This window comes from Drosophila sechellia, chromosome X (assembly GCF_004382195.2).
Source record: "Drosophila sechellia strain sech25 chromosome X, ASM438219v1, whole genome shotgun sequence".
Classification (NCBI taxonomy): domain Eukaryota; kingdom Metazoa; phylum Arthropoda; class Insecta; order Diptera; family Drosophilidae; genus Drosophila; species Drosophila sechellia.
The window spans coordinates 12,732,017-12,752,455 of record NC_045954.1 but is presented as its reverse complement, the minus strand read 5'-3'; the positions used below and the strand labels follow the sequence as shown (position 1 = coordinate 12,752,455).

General features: G+C 40.0%; 3 protein-coding genes across 3 annotated transcripts in view; 1 reads left to right on the top strand and 2 right to left on the bottom strand.

Annotated features, from left to right (window-relative positions):
* Positions 1–6,404, bottom strand: part of LOC6618619 — a 93,714-nt gene extending 87,310 nt beyond the window's left edge. The window contains exon 1 of the mRNA XM_032726426.1: positions 5,773–6,404. The gene's annotated coding sequence lies outside the window, so the exon portion shown is untranslated. The remainder of the gene's footprint in view (positions 1–5,772) is intronic.
* Positions 6,405–9,862: 3,458 nt separating this feature from the next.
* LOC6618614 lies at positions 9,863–10,380 on the bottom strand. Its single transcript, XM_002042837.2, has one exon. The coding sequence runs from the start codon at positions 10,333–10,335 to the stop codon at positions 10,030–10,032; it is 306 nt and encodes a 101-aa protein (XP_002042873.1). The 5' UTR covers positions 10,336–10,380; the 3' UTR covers positions 9,863–10,029.
* Positions 10,381–18,733: 8,353 nt separating this feature from the next.
* LOC6618613 (mucin-5AC) lies at positions 18,734–20,228 on the top strand. Its single transcript, XM_002042836.2, has 3 exons — positions 18,734–19,115; positions 19,238–19,402; positions 19,465–20,228. The coding sequence occupies exons 1-3, from the start codon at positions 18,734–18,736 to the stop codon at positions 20,160–20,162; spliced, it is 1,245 nt and encodes a 414-aa protein (XP_002042872.1). The 3' UTR covers positions 20,163–20,228.
* The last annotated feature ends 211 nt before the right edge of the window (positions 20,229–20,439 follow it).

Here is a 20,439-nt window from a genome sequence, read left to right as displayed (position 1 = left end):
CTGTCATCGCTGGGATTGCTATTATCAAGCTGCCATTGATGACGATGACCTTGGGCCTGTTGTGTTGCCCGGGGGCGGTGGGTGTGGTCGGCTACTGGGCGGTGGGTGGTTGCGTGGCTTGGAGGTTTCAGGGGTGGCAACGTAGCGCAGTGGGGGCGTGGCAGGTGTGACGTTTGCAAAAGCCTTTACAATTCTTGACATGCATTCAGCCTGGCAATTCTATGCCACACACTTGAATACACCTTTTGTGAATGGCTAGATGGTGGGTGGAAAGGGTGGGCTGTGATACCTCCGTTTTCCAGGTAGCTTTTTGGGTGATTTCTCTGCGGTTCTCTTGGTGCTGCGACACCACCACCACCACCAGCACCACCTGCGAAATGCCTTCGGGCACGGCCTTTGTGCCACCGAGCCACTGCGGTTTGAAAGTGGGCAACAATTTATGGATGAATGATTCAGCGCCAAAAGCGTGTCCTTACTCGGTGGAAATTAATGTTCATTAAAGGAGCAAGGATACAACCGTGGCCACGACACTTGATTTGTTTGGCATTCCGAATCATGAACTGCGTGCAAATATCCTGATAAACCAATTGCTATAATAATTCATTTATGAATTAATCGCGAAGCCTATTGGCTTAGAAATCTTTGAAGGGACCCAGGTTTTAAGGACCTACACTTTTTATGGACTATAGATGCTGAGCCCTAAACGCTTGCCTCCATTAAAAGTCATTAACCGATCTTCCTGGGAATTTATGTATTCACATCGGCTGCTCCCATTTGGAGTTTAACCCTATATGCATACGTGTCTCCCTGGTCGTTTATTTTCAGCATCCAATCGATAGGATTGTAACGCTTGAGTGCATTTTGTAGCATGTTTCTAGGATGTCGTGGATGCTGAGAACGTTGAGCACGCCGAATGAACAGGGTGGTTTGATAGGCTGCTGCCTCATTTATTTATTTATACCAGCAAAGGACCGCGAACATTACAGGGGACTTTGGGTTTTTTGAGTTTTTGGCAAGCACGCGAAAAGGATTCGGCGATTTCTATGGGGAATACAAATGAAATTACCAAGACAGCAAACGCCAGATGTTAATCTCATTTCAAATCAAAGTCAGGTAGTCAATGGATTCAAATGCCATAAAATCTCCACAGAATTGGCAAGAACATCTTCGAGTGTTTTTGAATGGGCAATAGGGCTTGCTTTAAATGGTTTGTTTTCAAAAATAGATTCGTTGCTCTTCATTCATTCAACAATCCAATAAGCCATTTATAGACTCTAGTAGACTGGGTTGACCCACTGAGACTATAAAATAAAAATCACGAACAAATTTATGCTCGCTCTATCCTTGAATAGGAACGCATTTTAAATTTTAAGTCTCGGATTTTAACTTGAAGGTTCTTCCAGACCCGCCGGTCTGTTGTGTTTCAGTAATGTGTTGCGGGGCTTACATTGCGGCTAATCCTTCTGTTGTCAGGGATTACTTTGCCCTGGTCCTGGGCTTCCACTATCTCCAATATAAGTCCCGATCATAACTTACTTACAAACCTCTCAGTGGGCTACCTCCGTCCCCGTCCCCGCCTCCGCCGCCGACCATTTGCAAATCGAAAAGGAAACCATTGTGTGGGATCTGGACTTTGGCCTTGTCCTGCGAGTGCTACTATCGCATACATATGTGTATGTGTGTGTGTGCAGCTCCCCTATGCTGCCTGCTGCATGTGTTCGTATGTGTGGGGAAATCTATTATGCACGACTGTCTGTCCATGTGGTCGTGCATATATATATATATATGTGTGTGTGTGCTGCTTTAATGGGAATTGTTGAGCCCAGGTCTGTCAGTTGAGGATAAATGTAGTTCTTGCCCAGCTGTTGAATAAGCCAAAAGTGCTCCGAACTCTAAGAGATTAAAAGCAAACGAAAAAACCCCAAACGGATCGAGATCAATGTGCTTGTTCCTGACAACATTTCCACAAAAAGCAAAGCATTCAAGCGACGTTCCTTCCACATTCTGTCATGAGACATTTCAAATACTTTAAAAGCAACTATAATTCTTTATGGCTAGTAAATTTGCCTAACATAAATAATTCGGTATAGCTTTATAATAAACTTTTCGGATGTATCGCAATAATTATAAATGCGGTGCGCCGCAGATCCATTAAATTTCTGCTCAATTTAAGTTAACATGGAAACGAAATGCCCTCCTGCGGTTGTATTTAATCCAATATGTTGACAAACCAGGAAAAGCAATCAAGAAGTGATTTATGAGACGCCGAAATTCGATTAGAATCGATGGCTGTGCCACACCTGACAGAGATACTATATATATACAATATATATACATACTCAATGGCGAGCTTATACCTATTTGGTGAACCGCAACGTTGCGGCTTTCGAAACCATTCGACTGCCAATGTTCCACAATTAACCATAATTAGTTTTTGACATTTTTTGGTCGAGTTCTTTGCCTTATGCACTGTTAACCGGAAAGCAGTTGTTGATGCTCCTGTGGGCAAATGAAAACCACAAAATTGCATGACGCAAATACTGCGAAGCCCACACAGACACAACATAGTGGCGCACACACACAGACAGCGGGGAAAGTGGGTGAAAGCGGGAGAGAAAGGCAGTGCATCAGGAAGCCACGATAAAGAATATGTTTGTTTAGTTTGTGCGTGTGTGTGCCGCCTGGTAGTCTCTTAACATGGGTGTGTGTGGATATTACGTGTCTGTGTGTATGGGCTTGTGTGAGCTAGATGAGTGACTGGCCCACTTCCGTTAACGACATTTACTTCAATTTAGAGAATTAAGTCTTAAAGCGTAATTGAGTGAAAATTTCATTGAACCATAAGTGTAGCTCGGTAGGTGAGTCGTTTTTTATTTGCCCTTTTTTGTGTGACCAGCGGAAGGAAGGGACTGTGTAAACCTACTTTTCGCCTCGCTCTTTCTGCACCGGAAACTCTGCCATGTACCGGAAATGTGACAGCCATTGATCAGTTTGTCAGCGCGTCTGTGTGTGTGTGCGTGCTTGTGCGGCTTGTGCGTGAGTGAGAGTTAGTGTGTGTTTAAGCCATTCTTGCAGAAGTGCCTTGCCACTTATCGATGGCAGTTAACTGGCGGCAAAGGAATGCCCTCGCCTGAATGGAGACCCAAAAAGATACTGTCACTCGAAATACAATGCGAAGCTCCTTTTTGGCCGGTTATGGGCAAGGATTTCTTCCCTTTGTCCTTTCACAGGTACACCGTATATCGAGACAGTTTGAGTTAAGGAATAGTAAGTGTTGCTCTTTAAATGTTTGGTTTTTAAATTGGTTTTTATTCCAACTAAAAATATGACATTAAATAAACCACACTTAAGGCAGTTTTGATTTACATTTTAGAAAAAAAAGATGGAGGTTACTTAACTTTGTTAAGCTTTGTTCACTTATGAAATATAATTACTACCTTCGGAAGTAAAATTGTGACCCGCAGGAGAATAAGATCACAGCCACTTCCACAGTTGCCATTTTCCTTTACCGTTTTCCCATTTCCACATTTCCCTTCGACTGCATCGCATCCGAAATGCAAATGTGTACGAATTCCCCGTCGTACACATGTCGGATGCTAAGAATCCGGATGGGCCATAGGATGCCCGTATAGGGCATATGGTGGTGATCCAGGGATCGGGGGGGCTATAACAAGCATGAGCAACAGTTATCATTATGCTACGGCGAGTCAGTTCGTCAGTCATTCGGACCGACGGTCCTTTGCACATTTGCAGCTAAATCACGTACTCGGTAAATGTGCTACTAATGAGCGTAGGAGAGAAGCTACAGCAAGGAGTGGCTACACTGTGAGAAATACTCCCAAGCTTATGGGATTTTAAGAGCAGCTGGACAAAGCCTTGATTCCGAACCAACGTTGCAAAGAATCTCTATTGAATAAAATTTAAATAAAATAAAATAGCCCTGTTTCAATGGCAGCTTATACTTTCTTTGTATTTAATCAGTAAGACTAGTATTATTTCATTTAAAGAAATTTAATTACAGGGTATTTTTAGCAGTGGCGCGGCATCGGCAGTCAGGCATCATGGAGCCTAATGTCCCTGATTTTACAAATGCTTGTCGAACAAATGCCCCCACCCTTTAACCCATGTGTGCCCACCTCGGCACTCGGCGCCGACACACACAAACACACACACACACACACAGACGTCGAGAAAGTCGATTCAATCATTGCGGGGCGTGTGTCTGTGTAAACAGGTTCTATAAATAAATGCTCATTTCTTTGGGGGCAGGAACAATGCCCCCGTTGAGGTAGTTTCATTGGGGGTAATGGTGGAGCTGTGCCAGTAAGACCCCCCAAAGTTTTTAACAATTGGTCCAGCCCAAAAGCAGGCAGCTGAAAGTTAGCACAATAGTCGTAAGCCCACACCAAATCCGTGATGTACGGAGAAGTAACAGAGGTTGTCAAAAGAACTAGACATACATACAACATCTAATCAGTTGGCTTATACTTGTATATTTTGAAATCAATCAGTTGATTTATTTGGAAAACCTTTATTAAGGATATTTGAGTTATATCCCGCCGTTTAACTCTAACTAAATAAAGATTAACCATCTTACCCTGATAAAATCAACTAGAACTATGTTATCAAATTAAAAAAAAAAAGCATTTATTAAATAGGCTTAAATTCCTATGCACAATGAAAACCAATTAGGCTTAGCCGGTTTAATGGTCGTTTTTTTGAGGCTCGAAATGCAATACTAAATGTACTTACCTGGCAAAAGGTGACGGCAATTTGAACGCAATTTGAAGAAATCAATAGTTGGCAAATAGAATTGAGGCAATTTTAAACTGAACTTCGCAGACAACTCAAAACTATCTAAGCGAAATGTCGGAGACGTGATTCCGTTTCCGATGAATTGGTAAATTGTTTCCAATTCGAAACAAAGTTACCTGAACTGGCAAATAAACATTAACCGGAAAATTGGCTCAACTTTAAACAGACCTCACTGTACTTTGGTTATTTTTTTTTTTTAATTCAGAAAAATGCTTTGCGATTAGACATCAGCAACAGCTTTTTCCCCAAAATTTCCAGGAAATGTTTCGCAAAAATACCCTGGAGAGTAGAAAGTTTACAGCAGCTTTGGCTTTGAAGTAAAAATCACTTGGGGAATTGAATTTGAGTTGAAGGTCTTTATTAAGATAACTCATCTAAATTGCAGAGAACATGTTCTGTGCTGTCTTAGTTTTGTGTAAGTCAATTAGGACAAATTACTCGATTTGAAAGGAATAAGGACTTACATTTGCTTTGCTGTTTTGAGTTTTTTTTTTAATAAAAGTATTGGCGCTGTCTAAATTCTGAGAACTTCTGTTCAAATCGTATTTTCTATAGAGCTTGCCATTTTCACTCAGTTATTTAAACTGACATAAACATATGTAATTAAATAGTTCAATTGGGTTTTTTTTTTTTTTTTTGTTCTGCTGAACATAAACCTAATTTATTTAATGCATTTGCATAACAATTGCCATATAATGAATGCTTTGCCTGCGGCTAAAACTTAAAATGTTAATTACCAAGAACAATTGCGGCATTTGGATTTATCGGTGGCAAAACAATTTGCCAAATAGCTTGGCGTTTTTAGCAATTAGCATTAATTGCTAGTGCATCGGGCCAAATGATAATGTAAGTAAATAAAACAAATAAATGTAAAATAATTTACAAAATTAGACAAAATGTTTAAGACCTATTTATATAGGTATATATATTGTGTCTATTTTACTACTCTCTACTTACATGCTTAATTTGTCTTCTTTGGTGTCTTCAGCCTCGATTGAGTTTGAGTTAGGATTCCTCTGTTTTGGTTACCTTGTTGGCTTATGATCTCTTTTCCCTTGGCTTTCGCATTTAAAATATCGCTGGCATCAACGTTTTTTCTCTTTGTATTCTTTTTAGTTTTAGTAGTTTCTTTTTTTTTGTTTTGATCAACGTTAGTTAAATCGTCTGTTGCTAGTCAGGTCCTCAGTGAATGGCTTAATGGTTCAATGTGCTATACATTATAGGTATGATGAGTAGATCAGGTATGTGGTATCCTGATTTGTTGTACTTCCGTGGCTGCTTTCAGGTAATTTAAGTGATTCGATGGGGGTGCTCGGATAACTATTGCATTGCTTTTAATTCACAAAAAAAATAAATACTCTGGTACATGTATTGTAAACTCGACACACAGAAACACACTTCATATATATTTGGCACTTTGAAAAAAAAATATTGTCCTGTGACTTGTTGCACGTTTCCCAGTTGCTATTTATTCTTTTGAATGTTCAACTGTAAACGGTTGATGTTTGATGTTGCTGCCGTGCTGTTGCTTCAGTTGCTCCTGTTGCTGTCGCTGTTGCTGTTGCGAGGCACACAACCTTTTGGCTTGGATGTTGAACAGCATCTGTTGCTCCGCCGTTGGCCAACTGACGAGGCCACCTCGTGTGGCGGGTCCTTACTTCGGCACTTCGGCTAAAAACCCACCCCCTCGAAGATATCCACCCACACCACCCAGCGCACCCAAACCACCCAGTCCGCCCAGACCGCCCAGTCCGCCCCCCGGGAACAACAAGTGGAAAGTGTGTAACTGTAACGACGACCATGACGACGACGACGGCGGCAGCAGCAGCAGCAACAGTCGAAACAGCAGCAGCAGCAGCAGCAACAGCAGCAACATCAGCAGCTGCGACAGCAACAGGCTTATGTGGCGACCAGGTGATACGATGGAGTGGCACTACCAATACTCGTATTTTCTGTTTTTGTTTTTTTTCTTTTTTGGGGTTGCTGCCACTTGAGGGGAAATGCTCAGCTCAGCTCGCTGAATCGCTGATAAAGGGGAAAAGCGGCCCACAGCGGCTTCTTGAGATGTTGCAACCGCTATTGGTGGCACTTCTGAGGGGAGTCTCTTTTCAAACACGACTAATCCTTTCAAAACACCTTCGCAAATGTCAAGGAAAAGTCAGTTTGTGCGAGCGATTATATATAGATCTCTAAGCCTTTGACTTTGGATGCATAAGCTTATTTTGTGGCTGTCTCGGTATTTTCCAAGCAGTATTATTTGTGCTTTCTTTATCAGATCAAAGTTCCTTAAATTTTTAATTAGCAATCTACAAATTATGTTAAGTCAATTAAAATAATATCCCACGGAAACATGAAAACATAAGCAATTTATTTATTAATTTTTTAGGTTTAAATAATTTTTTAGAAAATCAAATAAAATATCTCATTAAAGACAATTTTTAATGTTGAGTAAATATATAAATAATTATATACATCAGGTTCAGATTCAGGATGTACATATTTTAAGTTTATTGTTCAATTCAAGCTACGAAATTCCAAAATGATTTTAACATTTAATAATCAAAGACTATAGCATAAGTGAAGGCTGTTTCCTGATTCACTGGCCATAATGGTAATGACCATTGCGTGCAGTTGCTGAATGGGGCAATGCAATTGTATCCAGTGCAAAGGCGGCTGGCAGTAATTCTGGTAACTTGATTTACGCAGATCAATGCTATTGGCGCCTTGTTAGCCTTGGTAGGTCCGATTGCCAACGGCAAGGTTGCGTGTGGTTCGGTGGGCGGATTTCAGTGGGCGGTTTTCGGTGGGTGGGCTGGTTGGCGACTGTGTGGATGGATGTGCAACGCCTACGCCAGCGGCTTACCTGTTGGACTTGTGCGCCGTATGGGGCGTATGCGCAATATGCACTTTGTCAACAGGTTAGCCTTGAGTCCTGTGCCCCAGCCAAGGGCACCGATTACTCCGCTCGTCGGCCTCGCCCCGTCCCGCTCGCACCGCGGCTGCCATCTCGCTCGCACCCGGAGCACATTCAGCGCATGCCCCAGACGCGAAGGCGTCTAAAGTCTGGCGGAGAATCCTCGGATTCACTAGGATTGGTCCAGCCGATTCAGCACTTTCAGTGGTTGTTTTTTTGTTTTTTGGCTTTCATTTTTTGAAGGGGAAAAGTAGAGTGTCGGCGAATCCAGTCTTTTGGGGAAAACGATTCTTCAACAAATGAGCCCTTTTAGGCTAACAAAACAACTGCACGATTCATTGAAAATTTCCATACAAATCTTTGAAATTTTTCCGTCACCAAAATTACCAATCTTGGCAATTAAGCAGCTTTCAAAAGTATTCTTAGGCAAACAAAAGTACAGAGTACATTTATTTTTAAACAGTTTTATATTTATAGGAATTTAATCAGATTATCAATTAAAAAATGTTCACAAACTGTTTATTCAATTATTAAGTATTGAGTAAATAGACTTTATATATACGACTTTATAAGATTTGTTCTATAGTACGTTAATAGTTTATAAACTATAAGATAAAGTATAAAAATAGTCAATACTATTTGAAATTTAATTCCATGCCTAGCGGACTTCAATTAAAAAGATTCTTAACTCTAGCATTAAGTTAATTATTTTGCATAAGCCTTCTTAAAATTTCAAGCCCTATGCGAATCATTAGCAAGCGAGTCTTTGTAAAGTTTCTTGGAATTTTGTATATCAGAATGGTTCGTTGTAATGAAGTCCTCTACCAAAAGGACTCAATCAACACGAGATTTTGCATTCACCTTTTAGTTTGGGCACTCATTCAAAACGAGACAACATGGTAATCTAACCTGATACACACACGCCCAAAATTATATGTAACCTATCCAATTAGGGAGCTAAATGGTATTCAGCTGAGTTAGCTCTATGGGGGTTCAGGTGTTTACGTATGGACAAATTGGCTTCCATGGCAATTGAACAATTCTCAAGGCTATAAGTGCGGTGCAGGCAACGACATTCCAGTCCAGTTATCCAGATATCCTGCCCTTTTGACCAGTTGCCATAGCGAGAACGCTCATAAAATATAACGCAAAATATACGCATCCATTCAGATCCCAAAAACGGGGAATCGGGTAGCAATGCAGAAATACATAAATTGCACTGAGGCAGGGGCAACGGGGCGAATACGCAATACTTGTGCAAGCTCAATTATCCGAATTTACAGGGCACCTAATGCGGCACCAACAGGGACACACGCTTTCAACTGCCCACGTACGTGCTGGTAAATATTTTGTAATTATTTTCTATATTTTCACCAGAGTAGTTATTGTTGAAAACACCTCTTTCATTATGGTCTATGGTCAATAAATGGTTTAGGAAACATACCTTTGAAATTAACTGTTCGATGTGCGTATCAACTGGGGGTACATAGTTATTAAATCTATAATTTGATTACTGATGATTTGCAGATATCGACTCCTTTTCAAAACCATTTAATTTATTCAGTTGTTTACATAGGACTTTACGTATTTCTACGTAATCTACGTGTGAATCCGTAACATATTAAATCCAGCGGCCATAAAAACCCCATTATGCAACGAAGTAACTCACGCAAATACCTGCAGATACGGATTCATTTTCAGGCGCAGATGCAGATGCAGATGCAAACACCGATACGGATCCCATCTGCATGCCCAACACATGCCAATGCAAATGTAATTCGTTTTCCACATTTCATTTTTCAACCAACAAAAAAATAATAAAGAATTCGTTTTTCACAAATTGTGACCAGAAAGTAAATACAAATATTTTTATCTACCATTCCTGTGAGTCAGAAAGGGGGAAAATTCGCTGAAGTGGCTCATCTGTTGTGCAAATATGTACGCTTCGAACTGCGGTACATAACAAATAGCTTGCCAGATCGCAAAGGGAAAAAATTACTTTTGCAAAAATTCCAAAAGTTGCAATCATCCCAAGTAGTCGACTTAAAAACAGCCTATTCAATATGAAAAATATAAAAAAGATTTCTAAACGCATGGATTTCACGGAGTTAACGTTAAAAATTGACCATGAACTTAATTTGTTGAATTCAAATTGTCTATATTTCATAAATTCTCATGTAACCAACCAGGCGGGAATTACAGCGAATTTGTACTTGATTTTCCGGCCATCGAGCAATGAAGTGCTCTAATTGAAACAGTTAATTCATTTGTTGTGTGCACTGGTACGGTTCCTCGTTTCGCTATTCCCGATTCAATGGGAGATCTGCGCCAGTATTCTGTTGGTCAAGGACTTTCGTGGTGAAGGCCTCACGCAGAGCCATCCGGTAATCGTCCCCGTAGTAACGTATGTGCTCCAGCAGGCGTCCCTGGCTATCGATTACGTAGAGGAAGTGCGCGTCCCGCTCATCGATGACATCCTCAAGGACTTCCGTGGTCTTGGGCAGCTCCATGCGATTCTGCAGTCCATAGCCGCCCAGAAAACTGGCTTCCGGAAAACTGCTGATCGGCGGCACATAAACGTTCAAGTGTTTTGGCTGGCTGGACATGATTTTTGAAAATAATTTGGAAACAAACACTAAAGCAATGACCTTTGAAATTGAATCAAACAAATAGAACGTCAAATTCACAAAACACACTTTACAAGGGCAACTATTGAAATAAATTATTTAGGTAAATGAATTTTTATTAAACAATATGTTATATTTGATTAAAAAAGGCGCCGCCAATTATCGATATTTTTATTGATGTGTCTGCTATTTATTCTCCAGTTTTAGCTAAAAATTAATGAACTGACAAATTTTGATTCCAATTTCACTTGGCAATTACTTTTTTTTTGCCACGGTCAGCATTTGCGATTTTAATTAAAGCTCCAAATAATTTATAGCCACAATTTGCTGCGTTTTTTTCCCCATTTTTTTTTTTTTTTGCTTCCATTTTTGGGTCTTTTCACGCTTGCATATTTGTAGCTTATTACAAAAATGTTGTTACATAAATTATTTGTGACGTTAATTAACGAGATATGATATTCTTTTTCCATTGCATTTGATTAAATAATATCCAAGTTGATTGTTGCTGACATGAGGCGCAGTCATAATTTGAATTCATTGTATTTCGATAGCTCTGGAGAATATTAAATATTTTTGCCCACGCAGCGAGGGGAGAAAGAAAAGTTGAAGTATTTAATATACGTAGGCAGGTAAATATTTGATTAACGCTGTTAAATATTCAAACTGTGTAAAAAATTTCTTGTAAGACTATTATTTTGATACTTTTTTCACATATACAAAATAATAGATTTAAAGTTAATATTCAATCGATTAAAGAATTGCTTTAACTGCCCTTATGTAGCTAATTTATGGGCTTTTAGCTTACCTTGTACACTCACTTAATAAAAGCACATCAGTTCAATTAAAAACTTTGCAATTTCATATAAAAAGGCAATTTTTTTAGAAAAATTTTCCTGCAGCATTTGGCAATTTATTTAATTTTTGCTGCTTGCTTTTTTATACTTACTGAATACTAATGTTTGCATCAAGAATGTTAAGCATGCATATGTGGCTTGTCATAGCTACAAAAATTACAGAAAAAAAAACTACGTTTAATTACGTTGGCTTTTTGGACTAATTTGAGAGTATGTGGAACTCGTGGAATCTCCTGGCAGCACTAATCAAATTAAAGGCCGCATTGTAATGCACCTGAATGGAAAATGCACAATGGAAATTGAATGCTCTTTTGACTCGAATGAGGACAATGGGGAAATGCAGCATGTGATGCGGTCATGTCCGCCGACACAAGACAAATAATTAATTGTTGATCAAATTCCAGTGGCTGGTAGTGAAAACCGAGTGGGAATCCGTTAAGAGGAGGAGAGCTCCTGGCATTTGGAATTCCTCGGATAATTTCCGTCTAATAATGTAGGAATTAACCGACATGCACAAATTACATGGCATTCAATCTGCAGCAGAAGTAAGAATCAAACACAAAGGAAGGCATCCTGCAAGAAATCAGAGTAACTTGGCCTTTTAGTTTTGGCCTTACTGCCAAAAGACCGTAATTCGTGCCGCATGCTCATATATCAACTGTAATTATCTACACAAATTCTTCGCAAAACTACGGAGGTAGTACACTTTAAATTTATATCTTGTATTTGCTAATTTACTATTTATAATTTTATTTGTGGCCTATAATGCACTTTACTTTCGTTATCGCTCAAAATGCATTTTCAAAAACCCGCAGCTCATCCCACTTGATTTGGTTTCAAAACGACATAATTTAATTTTCCCAGGGAATTTGCACCATTTAATTTGACTCAATTTGGAGGTAAGTACTAATGTACACAGGTCCTTCAAATGGCGTTCGGGAAAAACCAAGATCAACGTTTCATCACAAAGCACTAATTGGACACTCTGTCGGGGACAAAAACACAAAGTCGCCACCAAAACAACTACATGAAAAGCCAAGGTGAGGGTCATAATTAATTGGATTTTGTAAACAATTTGTGTAGTTTCATTTTCGGGCTAAACTAAGTTAGCCAGTTGGAAAGCTGAAAAGTTTTCGCTGGAACACCGGACACAAGAGCAGCTAGCCACAGAGTACTGGACTTTGCATTTTGCACTTTGCAAATGCAGCTAATTTCGTTGAAAAATAGGACCCAACTTAGACAACTTTAAAGTGTGCCTCGCCATACATCCTCTGAGTTTTTGCAATGTACTTGGCTTGAATTCGCATTCGGTTGCTAATTGAGCCAAATGCAAAGTATCTAGGTATGAGTTTCCTACGCTTGTGTTGCATTACGGGCGTTCACTGCACAATTTGAGGATTCGATTTTTGAAATTTGAGATGGATTCCCCGCCCGCCAGGCTGGAATTCCGATATTGGAGTGAACTCGGCCCAAAGGCGTTGCAGTACCTTGACATTAGGATAATTGCAGGATATTGCCTTCCATCTGCAGGCTTAGAACAGAAGCCAAGTGGCAGACAGAGATATATTGGTTTATAAATGCTTTCTGACAAAATAGCAGCTTGGTCCACTGATGATTAATAAGTTGCCTTTATTATGAACCAGCGGTGCAATGGAATCCTTTGTGCCAGGATGCAGTCAAGAACTGACAGCCTGCCAAAGGATAAGCTCAAGTAACAGCTGTGAAAATTCAAAATTGAGCAGCTCTCAATTCAATTTAACTCAATTCAATGTCTAGCTCTTCCAGGATTCAGCTCGCAATGGTTTCTAGATAGTACATTTAAATATTTTAAATACTTATAAGAGATGAAATAAATAAAACAGTTATATATAATAATATCATTCGCTGTATGATTTTGCTAGAGCATGGAGTACATTAGTTTCACTCCATAAAAGCACTTTAAGAATGCCACAATCTGGCCTCGAATGCGCCACAGGCAATATACGAATACGGTTATTGGCAGTCGTTACTTTAATTCAACATTAATTTAAAGCATTTAATTGCTCCGACTGTCGGATTACCGAGGTGTGCGTTGGCTCACATGAGCTTTATGATCCGGACAATAAAGAGAAAAATAATAAAAAATATGCGAATAAATTGTGACTCCTCATTGTCGCTGTGGCCCATCTTTTTCCAGCTTTTCCCCCCGCACACAATACACACACACACGCACACACACAGACAAAGTCGAGCACATTGTGGCGTTTTAAGCGGAAAATATGCCGCACTTCCGTTTCCCACAAACACACCGCACACACACACAGTCGACGTGGTTACCGTTATAAGACAGCAGGCAAGATGGCTGCTGTTGTGTCTGTGTGAGCGGGGAATTTACTGCCATTATATTTATATATTATTATAATGCCGGGATGGCAAACAAAGTGTTGACAGAGCGACTGACTGGGCGTAAAAGAAAGAAGGGTGCCGGAAACAAATACGTTTACGTACCGTTCCACATTTAATTGCCTAATCGCACTTAAGACCGCCAAATCCGATTCCGTTTCCGATTCCAGCATCGGTTTAAGTCCCCCCCTTTGAGCCCAATCTCGGAAAATCTCGGATTTTCCCCCGACACCCGCAAAACACTTTAAAATTGAATTTCAAGTCGTCGAGTCTTTGGCGCCAATTCCACTGGGACTGGGCTGGATATTTTCGTTCTCAGCTAATTGAATAAATTTGCCTTCTATCGAACAAACTCATTTGCTAATCAAGCAATAAATATGCATCTGAAGAGAACATGGCACTCGAATGGAGAGTGTTTAAGCTCTCTTAGAACTATACTATACTAAAATCCTTTTTAAATGACCCCGTTTAACAACTCTCGAAGTAATTAAAGTTCTTCGACATGATGTTCAAACCATGTGACAAGAAAATAAAAACGATAAAATATTTATCGAAGCTGAGCTAGCAGTAGATTCAACAATTTGGCATTGAACTTTTACCGAATCATTAAGTTATCACGAATTCGTGCATTAAACTAAACACTTGCAAATACTTATCCTTTTCAACCAGTTAGACATTGTTAGCTAAATTGATTTGATTTTGGACTTGACCCTCTGAGTAATCGTAAAAGGATTCATTACATGTTTTTTGTGCTTAATTATAAAACTGAGTTTTGTTTACCCACCTGGCCGCAGTTTTTTGGGTCTTTAATTGGATTCGTGGTCTTTAATTTTCGTGGCCAACTCAATTGGATGCGTATGTATTTAAGGGATATATTTATAGTGGTGGGTGAATCGAAATGAAAATTCCCTGGCAAACAATGGACCAGTTGCGTTCATTATCATTCACCGCAATCGGAAGGACACAACACGACACGACATGGACAAGAGAAAACTTTCAAAAGAAAATTGTAACAACAGGGATGGGTTTTCCCATGGAAAAAGGGAGAAGGACGGCAAAGCGGCATAGTCGAAGCGAAGGAGCTCACTGCCAACTCAGGACCAAAGTTTTGGTGTGAAATTAAAATTGGAATTAAAAGCACAATGAAGCCAACAGCATCCAGACAGAAAGAGACAGCACAACCGGGCAGTAGAAAGAGATGGGTAGCAGTAGCCTGGAGAAGGGGGGGAGCAGAAAAAAGAGACGGAGACAGTCCAGGGGTCTTAGTGCTAAATGATTTATGGCTGTTTGCATGCCCCGTTCCTATGCAAATTGTTTTCGAGAATCTGACAAAACGATGAAGTTTTCATTAGGGTGCCATTAGAAACTCCGTTTAAGTTATGGCAAGATGTCAGGCTGCCTCCTTTGTCCCCTTCAGTTTGACATACATAAGCTGGACACATCGTTTCTGGTTCAAAGTTTCTAGCAAAGGCCTTTGGTTTGCACTTGAAAAATGGCTCGACTTAAAGCAGGTCCAAGAAATACAGTAAGCTATTTAAAAAGAATCATAGTCGATATATGTAAATGGTCAATAAGCAATAACGAAATAAATGACTTTCATTTATATTAAAACTGGAATATCCAATAGTTTTATAATAAACCAGGCAGGCTTATAAAATAACAGAGGTTGTGAAAAACATTGTAAGGCTTTGTTAATAAACAAGCTTCACATCGTAATTGTCAGTTAAAATAAGGTATCAAAAATGTCAGTTGCGTTTGCTAGAAAAATATATAATATATAATATTCATCTTGATTGTTGAATAGTCGTGAGTGGCTAAAAACATTTTTAATAAAGTTTCCAGAAACTTGTTTGCATAAACTGACGAAATGTCAACAGTTTTTACTCACGAATGAGGGATTCTCTTTTGAGTTGTTCATCACTCCAACTCGTTTCGTCGCACCTGAGGAAACTAATTTGAAAGTAATTTGTTTTCGCATAGATTGTATATTCTCTTGTCAGCCCGCCGCACATCATAATCATAATCACATAAAATCCAAAAAAAAAAAAACCCAACCAAGCAATCAGTCGCTGAAATTCGGAGAACAACCCCCAAAACCCCCCGAAAATGAAGTAATCGATCATAATGGGGGGGAGAAAACTCAGGAACATACCCAAATTGTATAAATTATTAAAATATTGATTTATTAGTTGAAAATTTAACGTCTAATTTAAGACGAGCGGCCTCAACCTAAATTGAATTTATGCGGCTAAGCTAACGAATTTATCATTATCGTCGGGTGAATATATTGAAAAATAAATGCGCCTGTCGTTTCTGTTTATTATGTTTTCTTTTTTTGCCCTTCGATAACCCTTTGGTAAAATCTGAATACTGTTTGTATTTGTATTTGTGTAAATGAAAGTGCTGTGCGTGTGAGTAAGTATCCGTGTGAGCTTGTTTGTTTACTTGTGTGAGTGCCTTTTGCGAAAAGGGGAGGCCGTAACTCAAAGCAAACTCCCCCCCGCTTTTCCATTTCCCCCTATCTCTCACGGTCAGCCGGTGAGCGGCTCGGCCACGCCTACCGTCAGCTTTTTCAGCACACGAACAAACACATGCTTCTTCAGCAACACACACACACTCACTTACACACACACACACACGACACATTCAAAGTTTATCCAGCGCCCGTTTTGCACATTAATTTACTGACCTTTTTGCACTTTTTCCATAGTTTTGCAACCGCACCACCCCTCCGCGGCCACGCCCACTCTCCTTGCTACGCCCATCAGAATGCACTGAGAGAAAGGACGCACTGCAGATACTCTATGTTTATGAAGTAAATAACATATTTCCGATAACTAATATACAAACATTAAATATATTATGAATTATTCATTAACTAACATATTGTTTTTATTTTATTAAGAAATTCCTACTAAGTTGTAAGAACTTTTGAAATTGTGGTGGACTTGATCTTCAATTTTAATATGTAAATATTTTTTTCTAAGTGTAGCTCTGGTTTTTAGCTCGCGATTGCCTGCCTTTGTCCGCTTGCCTCCAACAACGCGCCATCTCTTTCGAGTTCCAAACTCCAGAATCCGGCAAAGAATAACTACAATGGCCACTAACCAGTGACCAGCAACCCAGTGACCAGTGACCAGTGACCAGTGAACAGCAGCCCGTGACGGTGACAGTAACCAGTGACCAAGTGGCCAAGTCTGCCAGGCGGTGTGGGATGCAGGAAGTTTTGGCCCGGTCCACAGGCATATTACAATGTATGATGAATGTGTGACACTTTTGCAGCTTGTTTGTTTGTTTATTGTTTGGCCCACAGCCATCCCCCTTCCAGCTCACCTCGTCCCACCCCTTCGCGCCCCCCTCACCAACACGGTGCTTTGTGCGCGACCAAAACAGAAGGCAAACTGAATGGCAAAATCAACAGTCAACGGGAATCCGCAACGAATGGGAAACTCTCTACATAAATGCCAATTCTGAATTGTTTAAATATACCTCATATTTTTTATGCATGTACATATGTATTAATAAATTATTGGAATTATTTTAGCCCTATCTGAGTTGTATGAAATTTTACTTTTCAGTATCTTAATCTTTCTGATGGAAGTTCCATTTTAAAATGACTTTACTGGAAATGTTGGTTTTTTAATGCTCTAATTATAAAGTTAAAGATTTGTATTTATCATTCTTCGATTTTAGCGTGGCTATCATCCTTCCACTGCATTCCTCTTTGCTTCCTGCTTCTACGACTTCCGTGTTTTGGTTTATTTCCGTGCCACAGCGATTCATTGTTCGAGCACATAATGGATTTGAATGTCTCCGGACCCTTCGTCCTGTAAGGAAATGGGAAACTTTTGTTGTTTACTTTGGCCATTTTTAGCAGGGTGTGTATGAGGAGAGTTTAATAAATTGTATCTTCTGGTCTCCCCACATAAGCATATGCAGATTCCTCTTCGCTTGTGTGCCTGTGTCTGCGTGTGGGGGCCAAAAGTGTGGAAAAGGATATTGCAAGACATTCAAAGGGGGGGCAGGCTGGGCAGACGCCCTTGCTCTTTCATTTTCAATAACGGCAAAGCAATAAACTTGCCCAAAAATAAGTTGGCTCTTCAAAACTTTGCACCACATCTGAAACTGTGCACATATTTGGGTTGGAAGGGAGCAAAGGACCCGATCCCAAGGACATTTTAAAACATTTGTTTGCACAAGGTTATTTGGTATATGTACTTATATATATATATATATATATAATTCACATCGCACATTTAAGGTACACAGATTAACATACGCAAAAATGCAAATTCTATTTTTCAGTTCTTAATGAGATGAATTATCGAAAATAGAACATATCTACATTTTATTTGCCTTTTTAAATTCAGCGAAGAACTGAACTTATTTGAGTTTAAAAATATATCTTAAGATAATATTCCTCGTCTATTTATATTGTATGACAAGATACAAAGAATATTTAAATATTCTTTAATCGAGCTTAATTGGGAAAACATTATTTTACGCAAATGCATTTCAATATCGAAGCATTTGTTCATTTAATAATGCAAATATTTTAAGAAACTTATAAAGAGCTATCTTTAAAATGAGCTTTAAGCTAACTGGCATCTTTACTCATTGTAAAAGTTTTAAACTAAATAGTCCTGTTCAAACGAAAAAGTTAGCTTATACATCATTTGTTTGAGCTTAAAAGCGTTTCTTTGTTAGAATACTAAAAAGATAACTTAGAAAGTTTTACTTTTAAAGCTATACCTGAAATACTTAACAAGAGTTGAAAAAGTAGAGTAGCTAGCTGCATTAGTAATATCCAAAATATTTACAGCAAATATAAATTGTTAATTAATAAGATCCCCCAAAAAGTTTTGTCATTTGATAAATCTACTTAGCCAGTACATGACCTTCCAAAGAGTTAATCACGTGAATGACCCACAGTTGAAAGTGCGATAAATAATTATGAATGACACTGCAAAGAGCCACCTGCTCCAGTGGCTGCTTATCAAAATAAAGTAATTGTTATAGCAAAAGAAAATATGCGATAAGTGCAGTGTCAGTGGAAAAATGCAGCAAACTCGCATGATAAGCCGCGCGAGAGCTACTATAAAGCTCTGGATTCGATCCACGGAGGTCACAAACCACTCGAGATGCAGACGCAGCAGGAACGGAAAGTTAGCAACAGTCGAGCTTTTACCATGATTCTAATCCTGCTGCAAGTTCTTGGTATCCTTGGCCATGGAGTGGTGGCCCAGAAAAGCTCGCCCATTGCCAACTGGCACATGGCTGATCCGCACTACACAAGTGACCAGTACGCCAAGATCCTGGGCGAAGCGGGTCTGGGCCAGGATGCCGATGACAAGGACCACAAGGGTCTGGGTCCCATGCAGATCCAGTACGTGGACTACCAGCCAAACTGCCAGCCAGGCGGAGTGCCAGTCTGTGCCACCAATGGAACCGATAGCTTCTTCTTCGAGAACCACTGCCGTTTGGAGGCGGCCAACATGAAGATGCTCTTCCAGCACGGCACAGGTGAGTGCACGGATTGCAGATTGCTTATATAATTGTATGTATATTTTGTTTTAATTTTTTTAATGTCTATTTTATATGAATACCCAAAACATTTGCCTTTACCCTGAGTGTTTCCCATGCAGAACTGGAGCCCACGGAGATGGAGCGATGCCTACCCACCTGCCAGACGATGAAGTGCACCCAGGTAGAGCGTCCAGTTTGCGCGCTGGCCGAGATTGGAGGAGCTATTCCACAAACATTCGCCAACGAGTGCGAAATGCGAAGACACGAGTGCCACACGAAACAAGGTCTGTTAAAATATTTTGTATGCCAGTCCATTCAATCTTGTAACCATACCTTGACTATTTAGTCCTGAGAATCCTGCACACGGGTCCTTGTCAGACTCCAGCCAAAAGTGGGCGCAAAAAGAAGCTGCGTCGCAACAAGAAAAAGCGACCAACAACCAACGCCTCCATTTCAAAGTTCGCCACCGTTCCAAAGAAAGTATACGTAATGCTGGCCACTCCTGCTCCTCGGAGCAGCACCACCACGCCCAGGACCTCCTTTAGCACAACCACTACCAGAATCACGACGACGGCCAGGATGAGGCCCACCAAACAGACCAGCACAAGTCCCTCGCCCATGCAATTCCAGCAGCTCATGAACTTGGTCAATCCCATGGTCTCCGTTTCCCAGGCTGTAGATGCCTACAATGTATACAATATACCCGATGTGGGTCACGATTACGGCGAGATAACCGACTCCTCGCTCTCGATGTTTTTGCCAGAAGTTGGTCGTGTCACAGAGCCCTATTCCATGCCCTTTAGAACCACGACCACAACCACCAGCACCACCACCACATCCACCACAACGCCAAAACCAGTTTTAGCCACATCCAGAATCATCACTACTTCGAGCACCAGCACTATGCCATCCTTCCTGTCTGTTCGGATGCCCAGCACTACTGAGATTGTCGAAGAATCCACAACAGAGAATCCGGAAGCGAGTACGCAAGCATACAGCACCACTCAAAAATCCACTGAAACTTCACAAGCCAAAGTATTTTAATAACTATGTAAAAATTAACCTAATATTTATTAAAATTATTTATACAGCTTTTGAGATATACCCTAAATTATAAAGAAATATTAGAAAGGTTGACAATTCTTCCTACTGCTTAATTAATAACATATTAATTATACAAGTTACTCGTAGAGTACTTGTTTACTCTTCCACTTCCACTAGCTGAGTAACGAGTATCTGATTGTCGAAGAACTCGACTATAGCATACTACTTTGTTTCACATGATAACTTTTTTAAATCAGTATGCCTGTTAAATTCCTTT

Coding starts and splice junctions, on each gene's coding strand:
- LOC6618613 (XM_002042836.2), top strand. CDS start 18,734: ATGCAGACGCAGCAGGAACGGAAAGTTAGCAACAGTCGAGCTTTTACC. Junction 19,116..19,237: donor GCTCTTCCAGCACGGCACAG/GTGAGTGCACGG, acceptor TTTCCCATGCAG/AACTGGAGCCCACGGAGATG. Junction 19,403..19,464: donor CGAGTGCCACACGAAACAAG/GTCTGTTAAAAT, acceptor TTGACTATTTAG/TCCTGAGAATCCTGCACACG.
- LOC6618614 (XM_002042837.2), bottom strand. CDS start 10,335: ATGTCCAGCCAGCCAAAACACTTGAACGTTTATGTGCCGCCGATCAGC.